Source organism: Spermophilus citellus (genome assembly GCF_964194105.1).
Source record: "Spermophilus citellus genome assembly, chromosome: 10".
Classification (NCBI taxonomy): Eukaryota; Metazoa; Chordata; class Mammalia; order Rodentia; family Sciuridae; genus Spermophilus; species Spermophilus citellus.
This window is the reverse complement of record NC_138197.1, coordinates 121,812,415-121,826,325: the sequence shown is the minus strand read 5'-3', so window position 1 is coordinate 121,826,325 and position 13,911 is coordinate 121,812,415. Positions and strand designations below refer to the sequence as shown.

The 13,911-nt window shown below is 35.9% G+C and overlaps 1 protein-coding gene across 3 annotated transcripts in view; it reads right to left on the bottom strand.

The window, feature by feature from the left end:
* The window catches only part of POLR3B (RNA polymerase III subunit B), a 136,394-nt gene that overhangs the window by 103,117 nt on the left and 19,366 nt on the right, over nt 1-13,911 (bottom strand). For all 3 annotated transcript variants that reach the window (XM_081310647.1, XM_081310645.1, XM_081310646.1), the window contains exons 9-10: nt 12,705-12,813; nt 4,583-4,705 (exon numbers count right to left, since the gene is read on the bottom strand). In XM_081310647.1, the coding sequence (XP_081166773.1) occupies nt 4,583-4,705; nt 12,705-12,813 (232 nt within the window). The remainder of the gene's footprint in view (nt 1-4,582; nt 4,706-12,704; nt 12,814-13,911) is intronic.

Genomic DNA, 13,911 nt, shown 5'->3' with positions numbered 1-13,911 from the left:
ATAGATATTAAAGATTGTTTTTTTTCTATTCCAATTCATCCCGAGGATAGTCCACGTTTTGCATTTACTATCCCTGCATTAAATCATGAAGGTCCTGATGAGAGATATGAGTGGAAAGTACTCCCTCAAGGTATGGCTAACAGTCCAACTATGTGTCAAATCTATGTAAATAAAGCAATCCAGCCACTTAGAAATCAAAATCCTGAACTAAAAATATTTCACTATATGGATGATGTATTATTAGCACATAAAGATAAAAACATATTGCTGGAATGTTATGCCACACTTACGAACTTATTAAAAAATTATAATCTAGAGATAGGAATAGATAAAGTACAATTAAATTTTCCAATTAATTATTTAGGAGTTCTATTATCCTCAACCATGGTCCGTCCACCGAAAATTCAAATACGAGTAGATCAACTCAAATCACTCAACGATTTTCAAAAGTTATTGGGAGACATAAATTGGATAAGGCCTTATCTAGGCATACCAACAGGAGAGTTGGGACCTTTATTTGATATTCTAAAGGGTCCATCAGATCCTAATTCACCCCGAATGTTAACTCCTAAAGCTAGAAAGGCATTAAAAATTATTGAAACTTATATGGAAAATATGCATTTAGATAGAATTGATATAAGTTTGCCTTTATTATTTATTGTACTACCAACAAAAAATATTCCTACAGGAGTATTTTGGCAAGAAGGCCCATTATTGTGGATACATTTATCTTATTCTCCTAACACTATTCTTACTAGGTATCCTGAGGCTGTAGGACAATTAATACTCAAAGGAATAAGAGCAGCAAAAGGAGTGTTTGGAATTTCTCCCAATAAAATTATTACTCCATATACTATGGATCAAATTGATGAGTTAGCTAATGAGCTAAATACTTGGGCAATAATCATGTGTAAATCTAATGTTTCATTTGATAATCATTTGCCATCGAATCCTTTGTTGTCTTTTTGGTCTAAGCATCCTGTAATTTTTCCTAAAATGACAAGGAAAACACCTATCATGAATGCTCCAAATATATTCACTGATGGGTCTAATAATGGTACAGCAGCTGTAGTTACCCCTGATCAAACTTTTACGTTTTTAGTACCCAAACAATCAGCTCAAAAGGTAGAGCTTAATGCAGTTTTACAAGCTTTTGTGATGTTCAAAGATTCTGTATTTAATTTATTTTCTGATAGTCAATATATAGTTAATGCTATTAATTCCCTTGAAGATGCTGGTAGGATTTCCCCTTCCTCTACTGTTTTTTCTTTGTTTTCCACTATACAAAGTCTAATATGGGACAGAAAAGATCCATTCTTTATAGGACATATTAGGGCACATACAGGATTGCCTGGAGCCCTTAGTTTGGGCAATGATTTAGCAGATAAAACTACACATGACGTACATATTTTCTCTACATTAGAAGAAGCTACAAATTTTCATAAAAGGTTTCATGTCAATGCTAATACTTTACAAAAGCGTTTTAAAATAACTAAGGAACAAGCCAGGCATATAATAAAACAATGTCAAAATTGTGTGACCTTTCTACCACAAGTTAATCTTGGAGTCAATCCTAGAGGACTGATACCTAACCATATTTGGCAGATGGACGTCACACACTTGCCAGAATTTGGAAAATTAAAATATTTACATGTTACAGTTGATACTTCTTCTGGATTTTTGATGGGCTCCCTTCATGCCGGAGAAAAAACTAAAGATGTTATAGCTCATTGCTTACAAAATTTTGCCACTGTGGGTGTTCCTAAACAGTTAAAAACTGATAATGGTCCTGGTTATACATCTGCCTCTTTTAAACAATTTTGCTCATCATTCGGTATTACTCATATAACAGGAATCCCATACAATCCACAGGGACAAGGCATAGTTGAAAGAGCTCATCAAACTATTAAAACGTACCTATTAAAGCAAAAAGAGGGAATTGGTAAGGGGTATATATCCCCCAAAGATAAACTTAAAATAACCCTTTTTACTCTAAACTTTTTAAATTTGGATTCATCAGGACTTAGTGCTGCGGAAAGACATATGTATCCGAAAAATGTACATAAGCCTAAGGTACTTTGGAAAGATGTTCTAACAGGACAATGGAAAGGTCCTGATCCAGTTATTGTCTGGAATCGGGGTTCCGTCTGTGTTTTTCCGCAGGGAGAACAGCAGCCGATTTGGATTCCAGAGAGATTAACTAAAGCAATTTCTACAGAAAAAGAAGATGATTTGACTCAAATCCATAACAGCTGATATCCAGAGCTCCAGTTTGGCTATTCTTACATCTGCGACAGTGATTAACCATGGTGCTTTTTTCAATATCTATTTTATTATTGCATTTTTCCCACATCGTAAAGTTCTATTTTATTTTTGAGCTCATACAAACCTAGGTTAATGTTTTTCTGATCAGTTTTATTTTTTGACTGTGTTTTATTTTTTGACTGTGGAGTTTTTAAACATTGCAATGGAGATTTCACCTAGGTAAAACTACAAGGCCTTTATTGTCTTATGTGTTGTATGTTATGTGTGCACATTTCTGTTTTGTGTTGTATGTCTGTATGTGTGTATGTCCATATTTCATATATAAGGAGCGCTCATGAAAAAATGGATCCGAATTTTTTTTTTATTCACGTGATTTAAATGCTTTAATTTTAATTAGGTAAACAGCTGTTAAGGATTGTTTTTAAAGGTGGTTAACAGATCTGTTTGCTTACTAATTTAAATTAGGTAAACAGCTGTTAAGGATTGTTTTTTAGGAGGTTAACAGATCTGTTTGTTTACTTTCACCTTTCCTTTTCATTATATTTAATAATTCTGTTCAGGATAATGTCTCTTTAGCATCATTGCCAGAATTCCCATCTCCATCCAAGTGCCGGTGAAGACTAAGATAAAACCAAACTACAGCTTCTATGATAGCCATCACAGTAACTGTATAAACTGATGCATCAATGAATATAACTCAACAAGTTATGCTCAATCAAGGACTCGATTTACTTTGGGAGGAAATGGACATATTGATAGACTCCTCCGATTTGAACTGCCTGCAGAACTTGCCTGGACTATATATCAGTTGCATGCATTGTGAAATATCATCTGATGCAGCGAATTGTGGTACTGCTGGCATATCTTTGCTGATGGTGTCACCAGTGATGCAATTTCCTTGCCAGCGCACCCCATGTTAATTGTGGTAATGCTGGCATATCTTTGCTGATGGTGTCACCAGTGACGCAATTTTTCCAAAGGAGCCGTCAATTGGCTTGGTGTCGTGGCATTTCTGTATCCTCCTCCCTTCTACTAGTGATGGTCTAAAATTTGGGGGCCAACAGAGGTGAGGCAAGAACCTCACCCCCCCACTGGCACCAAGGATATTTGGGGGCCAACAGAGGTGAGGCAAGAAACCTCACCCCCCCACTGGTGCATAGGCCTTTCCACAAGCTTGGCTGAATGGTGGACCGGTAGTCAGTGACGGGTTGATCTGATTGCAGTGGATTCAACCTAAGACAGGAGGCTGACGCCTAAAGGTCAGTTTTCCCATGACGGGTAAGAACCATATGTTGAATTGGACAACCTACCAGGCACGGTCCTTAAGCCACATTGCTTGTTGTTTAATTAATCAGAAGGGGGGAGATGCTGAGGGCCATTACCAAGTAGGAAATTTCCTTGCCAGCGTACCCCATGTTAATTTCGCTGTTGACATTGCATGTTAGGTGACCCTGCCCAAGGACGAGGGTGGATCCAGGATTAGGGTGTATCCTGCAGTTTGAGGAAGTATCCCAATCCTTGGGTTTAGGGCGTTCCCGGTTTAAGACAAGGCGTTCCCAGTTTAAGACCTTGGATTTTAGGGAAGTTCGATGTTGAGGATTATTGCTGCTGGAATTAGGGCGTTCCTGCTGCCTAAGCTCCTGTTGAACTCTCGTGAGATTCAGAGAGCATTTTGGGAAATAAGCCTCGTGGAGTAGGTGAATTGGGCGGCAGCAGAACTGGGATTGCCCCAGAACGTGTGTGGAGGCCGGTGTGAGTTCGGGAATAAAGAATTGCTGTTTGAATCTACAAAGCTGTGTGGTGGCTCGTGATTCTGTGCCCAGCCAAGACTGCGGCAGCAGGGGATATAGCTTAATGGTAGACCAACCCCTTAGCCTATGTGAGGCCCTGGGTTACCACCCCAGAAACACACACACACACACACACACACACACACACACAGAGAGAGAGAGAGAGAGAGAGAGAATGCATTAAAAAATCCACTATACTAGAATTGCTATAGTTTTTTAAAAAAATTATCACTCAAGTAAATAAGGGAAAAAATAATATGGGCCATTTTATCAGAACAAAAGTCTCTTGGGGATATATCTCCCTTCTGAATTAGATACCACAGGCTGACAATCTGTCTAGACCGAATGAAGAAGTCTTCCTTCAATCTCTAAAAAATTGCGTCAAAGAAACTTCTCTACCACTCCTCCCATCTCCCCAACACCCTTCCCAAATCTATCATCAGGCCATTGCATCTGATGCCTTATCGATGAACCACATTAAAGTTCTAGTTACAATTTGCAGCAAAGGACATCATGAAAGGACACACCTGCATCTGTGTGAAAATCTGAGCTTTCTGGCACTCCTCCAAACTGGGCCCAAATGCAGCCATCACGTGCTCCTCTGTTCCAATCATCTGCACAATTTCCTGGTCACTTTCAACACCCATGGCCTAGGAAGGAAAGAAAAGATGGAAAGAGTGTTGGCTTTGTGTTAACTCACTGACATTTGCTTATGCTAATTTGGCATTGTTTGTGGGTATTACTTCTAAGCAAAAGCTAGCTCTTCTCTCAGAAACAGTGCCATCTGGCATTGGCAGCCATTGCCCAAGCTGCAAGAAGAACCTGAAATAGAAATTTTGATTAGGAAGGGAAAACAAACATTCTCAAGCATCTTTTGCATGTGTACCACCTTCTAAAATTTTCAAATATATTAAGAGTTTCTTAATGAAAAAAAGGAGGGCAAGAGGTATAGTGGAGAGGACTGGTCACAATTACAAAGGCAAACTAAAAAGAAAAATAGCCATAAGATAGTGAACCTCAAAATGTTCACCGCTGAAAATATGCAGAACCACAATTAGTTTTGTCACAAAATGAATTTTTCTGAGACTCATCAAATCACTCTTATCAGGCAAAAATAATTTTCCTAACAAATGCAGATGTTTTACCTCAGAATTCTAGAGATATCAAACCATAGTTTATACAGGTCTTAAAAGAGATGTTTAAAAACTAAGAACACCCTTAACAGGTCGAAGAAATCCACTAAAGCATTTCAAGGTGTCACAGCTATACAAGTTTCTGTAGATCCCATATGGTCCTAGAGCCTACTTCTTCACACGGTCACCTGGAACTCTGCCATGGTGAGAAACAGCATAATCCACAAAACCTCTCTTGGCAGAGTAATAATCTGTCTCTTAGAAGTTAGGGGAAAAGTTATATTTCCATTATAATTCTTCCTTTAGCTTTGCAGACAAGACAGAACCAAAAAAGACAGAACTGAAGATAATTGTTCAGTCAAGCTTTGACCATCTAATTCTCAGTTCTCCTCCACACAAAGGAGAGAAAGGAAAACCGAATCCCAAGTCCCAATGCAGAACAGCAAGGGCACTACCCTCAGTACAAATGACAGAGTATCCATCCAACATCCCCAAGGTCAGAAGTGACTGTCCTGACAGAACACCAGCTGCAGAAAGACACCCCAACTACTACAGTCACACACCTTCTCCCACCCTAGAGTTTTCATTTTATCTTCAGATGTAAAGTTCCCAAAAATTCTGAAGATCTGGGGGAATGCTAAATTGATATGAGGAACCAGCATATACAACTTTAGAGGTTTGGGGTATAAAAGGCAGGTCACTTCCTCCTTGCTCTAGCTGCCACATCAAGAAGACAATAGAGCAGTCTGTGGGAAGAGTTAGTAGGGAGGGACCACAACTTCCGACTGACTGACAGTAAGACTGAGGCTTTCTCCCAACTGGCCTATCAATGAGCCCCAAAGGAAGCAGCCCAGCTCAGCTGTGGCTGGGATGACCAGAACTACTCAGTCAAGCAATCCTCAAATTCCTGACCGACAGAAACTATAATAATTACAAAAGCACAGACAACTAATACAACAACTTTTGGAATTAAATATGCTACTTGAATTCTTAAAAATTTTTAAATTTTTAATTTAATTTGTTAAATTTTGTTTGTTTTATAAACAAAGAAATTTTCAGGACACAAATAGCTTTTCTGCGCTTTTTAATTTTGTGTGTGCGTTTTAACCTGTGATTTGATATGAAGTATTTATTCAAAATGAAACTAGAGATAAACCTCACTACTTGAAAATAACACAAATTTATTAAAATAATAGTTAGTCTTTCTTTTTAAAGGATAGCAATTCTAAAAAAAAGATCAATTCTATTTTTTTAAACAACAAAAACTAGGTTATTTTTAGCTCAAGCACAATGAGTTGAATCTACTTTGATGGTAACAGAATCATCTATACTTTGTCCTCAGTCTGCAAGTAGCCAGTCACAAGTATTAGGAAAGAATTTTTCTCTATGAAAAGCTGCATAGAGTATAGGTTAATTTTTACTTGTCTCTCAAAATAATGTTTTAAGGGTTTCAATGAAATTCAAATATAAGAAAAACAATGCTAAGGTAACTATCTGTGGTGGAATCCATTCATGTTTCTCTAAAATCTTTGCTGTAAAACTTAACCAATGCACTTTTGAGAGGAAAGCCCCAAAATGAACAGATACCTATATAGGATAGATACTAAACAGAACATGCAAAATCACACAGCAAGAAAAGGTCTGAGGCAGAAATGGAATCTTGAAGTGAAATAGAAAGACCTTTCTAGATTACTTCTACTTTCTTTAGGTTTATTAACATCTAAATCATGTGAACTAAAAGCCACCTACATTATTTATTCAGAATACATTTTGATTCATTGTACACAAATGCAGCACAACTTTTCATTTCTCTGGTTGTACATGATTGGCATCATACCATCATTTACATTATTTTAGCATTTTTTATTTCAGTAATATCCAAGTTTAAAAAGTATAAATTTGGGGACTGGGGATGTGGCTCAAGTGGTAGCACGCTTGCCTGGCATGTGCGGGGCACTAGGTTCGATTCTCAGCACCACATAAAAATAAAATAAGTATGTTGTGTTCACTGAAAACTAAAAAATAAATATTAAAAAATTCTCTCTCGCTCTCTCTCTCTTTAAAAAAAAAGTATAAATTTGATTGCCTATTTTGGTGTTCAATAATAATGGGGAAAGAAAAAAAACACCTTCTTCATTTGATAGTTGGATTGCCACTTCAAATTGTCCTGATGTTAAATCTAAGTAACTGCATAAAATTCTCAAGTGGTATAACATGGACTTCTTAGGCCTTCCAAATATGTCTAAGCCATGAAACAAAGGTATACAGTACTCATGTAAGTGACAGCATATGTGTGGAAAGCGTGATTATACTGCCAAAGCTTTCCCACAAAGTATGAAAGTCTTCCTATATCAACCCACTGAAATTCAGGTGCAATAACCATTTAAGTTATCATCAAAAGTGCTCCAGTGGGGCTGGAGTTGTGGCTCAGTGGTAAAACGCTCACTTAGCATGTGTGAGGCCCTGGGTTCAATCCTCAGCACCACATAAAAATAAATAAATAAAATAATGGTATTATGTCTAAATACAATTGAAAAATAAACATTTAAAAAAATTTTAAAAAGCGCCTCAGCTCCAAAGATAGAACTGACCTTATGACTATTTAGCCTTCAGTAGTTAGCTACAAATAAATGATACATTGCTATGGAAACGAACAAAATGTCCAACAATTTTGCCTTACAGATGTAATTTAGACATCTGAAAACTACCTTTATCTGGAACTCTTTGTACTCCAGATAACCTGAAATCATTTCCACTAAACTAATAAGTCAAAAATAAATGTTACGAAATACTTTTAAAAAAATTAGCAGAGAGAATACATTTCATCAGAAGGTCACGCTGTCTAGCAACCAGCAATGATGCTAAACAAAATCAGGGGGATTTTAAAAATGGCATGAAGTCCTCTCCTTGGATATCCACAGATACACAAAGTCAAGAAGAAAAAGAAAACTAATGAGCAGAAGAGAATGACATGTGCACCAATGGTGATTCGTTGAAATTATTATTTGAAAACAGGAGAGAATTTGTTAAAATATCTAATATTCAGAAATCTCAGATTTTTCTTTAAAGTAACTAAAGTCCACCAATTATTACTCAGAGTAGTCCTAGCAGATAATAAATCTGTGATGGCCCTCTTTAATTATACAACTGTTTCTCTTCAAAGATAAAATATTTCCATGTAAGTTGGTTTCCAAGAAACAATTCTCAGCATCTCTGAAATTGGATCCTCTTCTTCAGAAAAACTTTCCTACAAATGCCCCCATAGTCAACTACCCAATGCTTGGGAGTACAAAATAGAAAGCAGGGAAGATTCATGGGCAGGAAAACCTTTGCAGTAATTTAAGTCCATAAATAAGACTGATCTAAGTCTTAAAAGCTTTATCCGTCATATTCAGACTCAGCATGGAATCTGGAAACCCTGCTGTTTCTGTCACTTTTAGCCAATTGTTGGTTACAAACAACAACCATCAAGTCCTAATGACTGTCAAGGTCTGTGTTTCGGCCACACAACACAAAAAGAGAAATGATGTCCCTTTTCTGGCATCCCACTTTTTTTTCTCAGCTTCTGACAGTAAGTGGGTAGGAAGAAGCAAGGAAAGGGAAAGGGTATCCTCTTTCCAGGCACTCTGTTTTCAAAAACTACATGATCTCATCTGAGCTTCACAACCACCCCAGAGGTGAAGTCTCCAGGACTCAAAGAGACTGGGAAATCTGCCCAAGGTCACATAGCTAGAAAGTGGAGAAGCTGTCTAATACTCTATGCTGCTTCCCAGCTGGAAAAGTCTGAACAGTAGTTATCAACAAATTCCCATCCATTTATTGAAACATCCCTAGAGTGAAAAAGACCAAAAAAAGTGACTACTTATGACCAAATTTAGTTCATTTATATGAACTAACATTTTAAAAATTTTAAGATTTATGCACTACTTAGATGGTTAACAGATGATTCTCTAGAAAAAAAAAAATTAGCAATGTGTACTAAGCATTAAAAAAAAAGATACACTTCCATATCCAGAACTAAAGTCTCACAAAATATCAGCAATGTGCATAAACATGTATAATCTTGAGAGTCATCCCAGGGTGAAAACACTTGAGGAAAAAAATGATACCTAAATGTCCCACAATAGGAAAATGGTAAAATAAATTATACCATATTTGCAACTTATACACACATATATTAAAAATGATAGCACATATTCATATTTATAGACATGGGAAACTATTCACAATTCATTTATTTAAAAACACTGTGTGTATATTACAAAAATCACAGGGGGAAAGTCTGGAAAAATTTTTTAAATGTAGCCATACTTTTCAGTGGCTGTCTAAATCTTTACAATAAAAGAAATGTTTTGCATTCAGAAAGGGAAAAAGTTGGAATCTCAACTACTACTTACATAATTATGCTAACTCAATAGCCCCATTCTAAAAAGGACTTAAGTCAGCTATAAACATTTACAATATTTATATGTATTACATTTATATGTATTTACAATAAAATATTATATTTAACAGAAGAAGTTGACTTATTAAACTTTTGTCACAGAGCCAAAAAAATACTTAATATTTTTTTTCTGATTTCTACACAGACATACTGCTCCTTACACACTTTATATATCAGTAATATAAGATTAAATGCATTTTTTTAAATTTAAAATTTCTGGTATAAGAAAACAATCCTACCAAAGATGGATATCTTTGAGCATTTAAAACTTTCAAAAATGCCCTCAGGATGTGTGGGACCATACTGCCCTCTGCTGGAGATGTGATTCCACACTGTTAGATAAAATTTTTTTATTCATCACTATGTACTTTAAGACAGTGTGTCTGGAACTATGGGATCCCTACAAGGAAAACAAAAATGCATTCTGTGTTTAAAAATTAAAACTTCAAAGAGAGAAAATAAGAAAAAAAAATATATATATATATTTTTAAGAATTCTCTCTGGACCCTACTACAATTGTCCTGTTATTATGATTATTATCATCATTATCCTGAACAGAAAATAAATGGTTCCACCTCATTTATAGAACTCAAAAGCACATTAAATTGTATTAAATATAGAGAAAATTTCCTAGAACTTCCTTCACATAATTGAATGTATTTGTGTGTGTGTGTGTGTGTGTGCTAGGAATTAAACCAGTGGTGCTTTACCACTGAGCTATATCCCCAGCTCTTTAAATTTTTTATTTTGAGACAGGGTCTTACTAAGTTGCTGAGACTGGCCTTGAGCTTATGATCCACCTGTCTCAGCCTCCTGGGTCTCTGAGATTACAGGCATGTGCCACCATGCCCACCACATAATTGCATTGACATGTTTCCTGAGTTAAAGAACCCAACTTGTCAATATCCCTTCAATACTATGAACCACCAGGGGGCACACTCTCTAGCCCCCAATCACCAACCTGACCTGAAGAAGTCTTGACTTTCTCCTGGACTCTATGCTCTGTCACCCAATGGCACCTTTGACAGTAAAGACTCAGTCCCTTCTTTCTTACTCCTCTGGAGATTATACCCATTGATTTTCCTTTCCAATTTAGATAGTTCCAATCTCAGAGGATCTCTTCCTGTTGCTTCTCAATGTGACCCAAAATATATTTCCACTATCATAACTGCTAAACAGAAGTAATAATTCTAAAGTAAAACTGAATGATGACAAATAAATATTATCAATCTCTAAATTTATATGAAGTATCCAGTATCTTCTAAAATAATCGAAGCTATTTCAATTCAGCCAGCCATCAAGGTTTCATTTTATACCCAGATAGCCGTCCATTATCCATGGATGTTCTATTGATAAAGTTGCTGAATTATACTTAATTAGCATATTGGACTGTTACTCCTGGAGAAAATACAGGGTTAGGTTCCTGGAAGACTGCAGGAACAACATGTTTCTTAACTGATCAATACAGAATGTCAACTGATGTATACTTGTGTTTAAAAACACCTTACTTAATGCACTGTTGACACATTACCAATGAACTCAGTTAAAAATACCATATCTCATGCCTGACTAAATGGTTAACATACATATTTTCTCCATTAGTGTTTAGGAACATTAGCAATGCCTTCAGCATTATATTTGGGAGTCATCTTATATAGCAAAACCACAAGCAAAAATACAAAAACATGGCATTAAGTGTACTGGAAAAGGAGCTGAAACAAGAAAGCGAAGTGTTTCCTTCTTTACCTCAACAGGAACATGTGCACTGGGTGACTCAAATAGCTTGCTATTCTGTTTATGTACACATCCATGAACAACCAAAGAAGCACCACCAGTACTGATTATGAGGCTATAAATTTTAGAAAATATGTGAATTCACAAACATGGAACTCATGAAAACTATATCACTATCCTTTTGTTTTTCTTAATGGATTAATACTACAATTTAGCTGTTTATAGAACATGTATAGTTTTGATATCTCTGGACCATTATGCAAATATCTGAGAAAATTATTCCATTTAAACATTATTTCTACAGTAAGTATCTTTTGGGTTCTAAGCCAAAAATTTACAAATAAGCTAGAAAAAAATTAGTTGTTGATTAAAGAATTGTTTATACAAAAATTTACAAGAATCTAGAAGTCTCTGGGGCGGGGGGGGGGGGGAGAAAAAAGAAAAGAAACTTGGCCCATAGTTGGTTTTTTTTGGAAACAGGGTCTTCTTATGTTGCCCAGGCTGGCCTTGAGCTTGTGATCCTTCTGCCTCAGGTGCCCAAGCATCCAGGACTACTATAAATGGATGAATCATATGACTGTCAATTTATCTATGCCACCAACCCCTCTACTCCTAGAATTCCTTACTTGGTATGTGCCACTATGTCCAGTTTTATACTATTTGACCTAGAAAATTCCATTGCTGGAATTTAGATATCCGCACTCATGCATGACATGATATTACAGCAGCTGTGTAATAACAAGAGATGTATATGTCCACTGAATGAGGATTGGTCAAATAAATTATGTTACCCACATAAACGGAGCAGTTTGTCAAAAATAACAGTAGGTCCACATGGACAAATGTAAGACTATCTCCAAGATGTAAGTCAGAAAAAAAGAAAAAGAGCTAATTGTAAAACACTGTATGTAAGTTTCAAACAAAATTATCTCTTAAAGATACACACAAGAATTAGAAACTGTGGGGACTCTGGGTAGCAGGACTGTGTGGCTAAGTACAGGGTGGGTAGAGGCTTTTACTCATTACTACATAACCCTTCTATACTTTGGATATATTTTTTAAATGTGTGATTTTTAAAAAAGATTTAAACACCCTTAAAAGGTGTTTAAACATGCTAAAACATTTCAAATAAAATATTTAAATAATTTTAAAATAATTTTTAAAAATATATATGAACCTCAGTTTTATTAACTTTCAATTTAAGATGAATCATATGACTGTCAATTTATCTATGCCACCAACCCCTCTACTCCTAGAATTCCTTACTTTCCAAACTTCTAATTAGCTATAAAAATAGAGAAAAAATTCTTTCTAGTGTCAAAAGAGCAGCAATCTTACCTTAAATATGATGACAATGGGTATATCTTCAGACAAGGTGTTATGCCTCAGGTAAAACCGCCCCTGCTTCACAGCCATGTTCGTCCTACTTTTCTTCTCATGGGTGGAGCTATGCATAAATACAAGTTGGTTAAGCTGCATCCTCACTCAGTAACATTCAACTGTAGTAATAATGAGCATCCATCAACCAGGTTTAATTTGAAAACACGAAAATTCTTTTTTTTTTTCTTTCTTTTTTTCGGTATGGGGATTTGGGAAAAACACAACCTATTTGAGATTATGGTAGAAGCTTTGTGGATAAATGAGTGACAGTCACCTCCTGACCTACTTCACTTTAACTTCACCTGAATTACTCTATCCAGTGAAGGGCATACATTCATGACTACTTTCATGTACTGAAAAGAAAAAAAAAAAAAAAGAAATAACTAAAAATGGGCCTAAAGCCACATTGAAAAAAGTAGAAATAAGAGGAAATAAATGGACGTTAAATTAATACTCCAATAAGACTCACCTTCAGTCTTGGTATACACTGAAGCCACAAAAACACTAAGTAATCTCCTTCTAGTACTACCTCTGTTAGTTTTAAAATTCTTAATGAATTTAAAAGCATTTGGAAGCTCTATTCAACCACAATAGTATAACATACTCATTACCTACAACATACTATGCACCACGACTCACTAATCTTTTACATAATAACTTATTTAGAAGTGCTGTCCTAGAAAACGAATCTAAGTAACTGCCCTCTTCAGTATCAGTCAGAAATGTACTTGTGGGATTCAAATCCAGACTGGCTCCAAAACTGTGTATAGTGGAAAGATGTAGGTTGTAGAATTATTATATCTGGGTTCAAATGCTGGCTACTTCTTACAACCAAGGTGAGCTCAGGGCTTATTACTCATCTATAAAATGGAGGTGGTACCATTTAATCGTGAAGAGTTGCAGTGACAAATAAAACTAAAGTACTTAAGATACTGCCTAGCTGCTAGTAAGTGCTCGATAAACTATCATTACTGTTAGCTGCCTTTCTATCAGAGAGAAAAGTGAAGACATGAATAAAACACAGAAAAGAGGTTACATAAATGATATGAGAGATGCTTTTGTACAAAACAAATACATTGTGAATGAGGCTAGTCTAGAAAATTAAGTTTATGATGTAATTCATTATATAATGAATATAAAATGGCCTCTACCTATAAGAATGTAG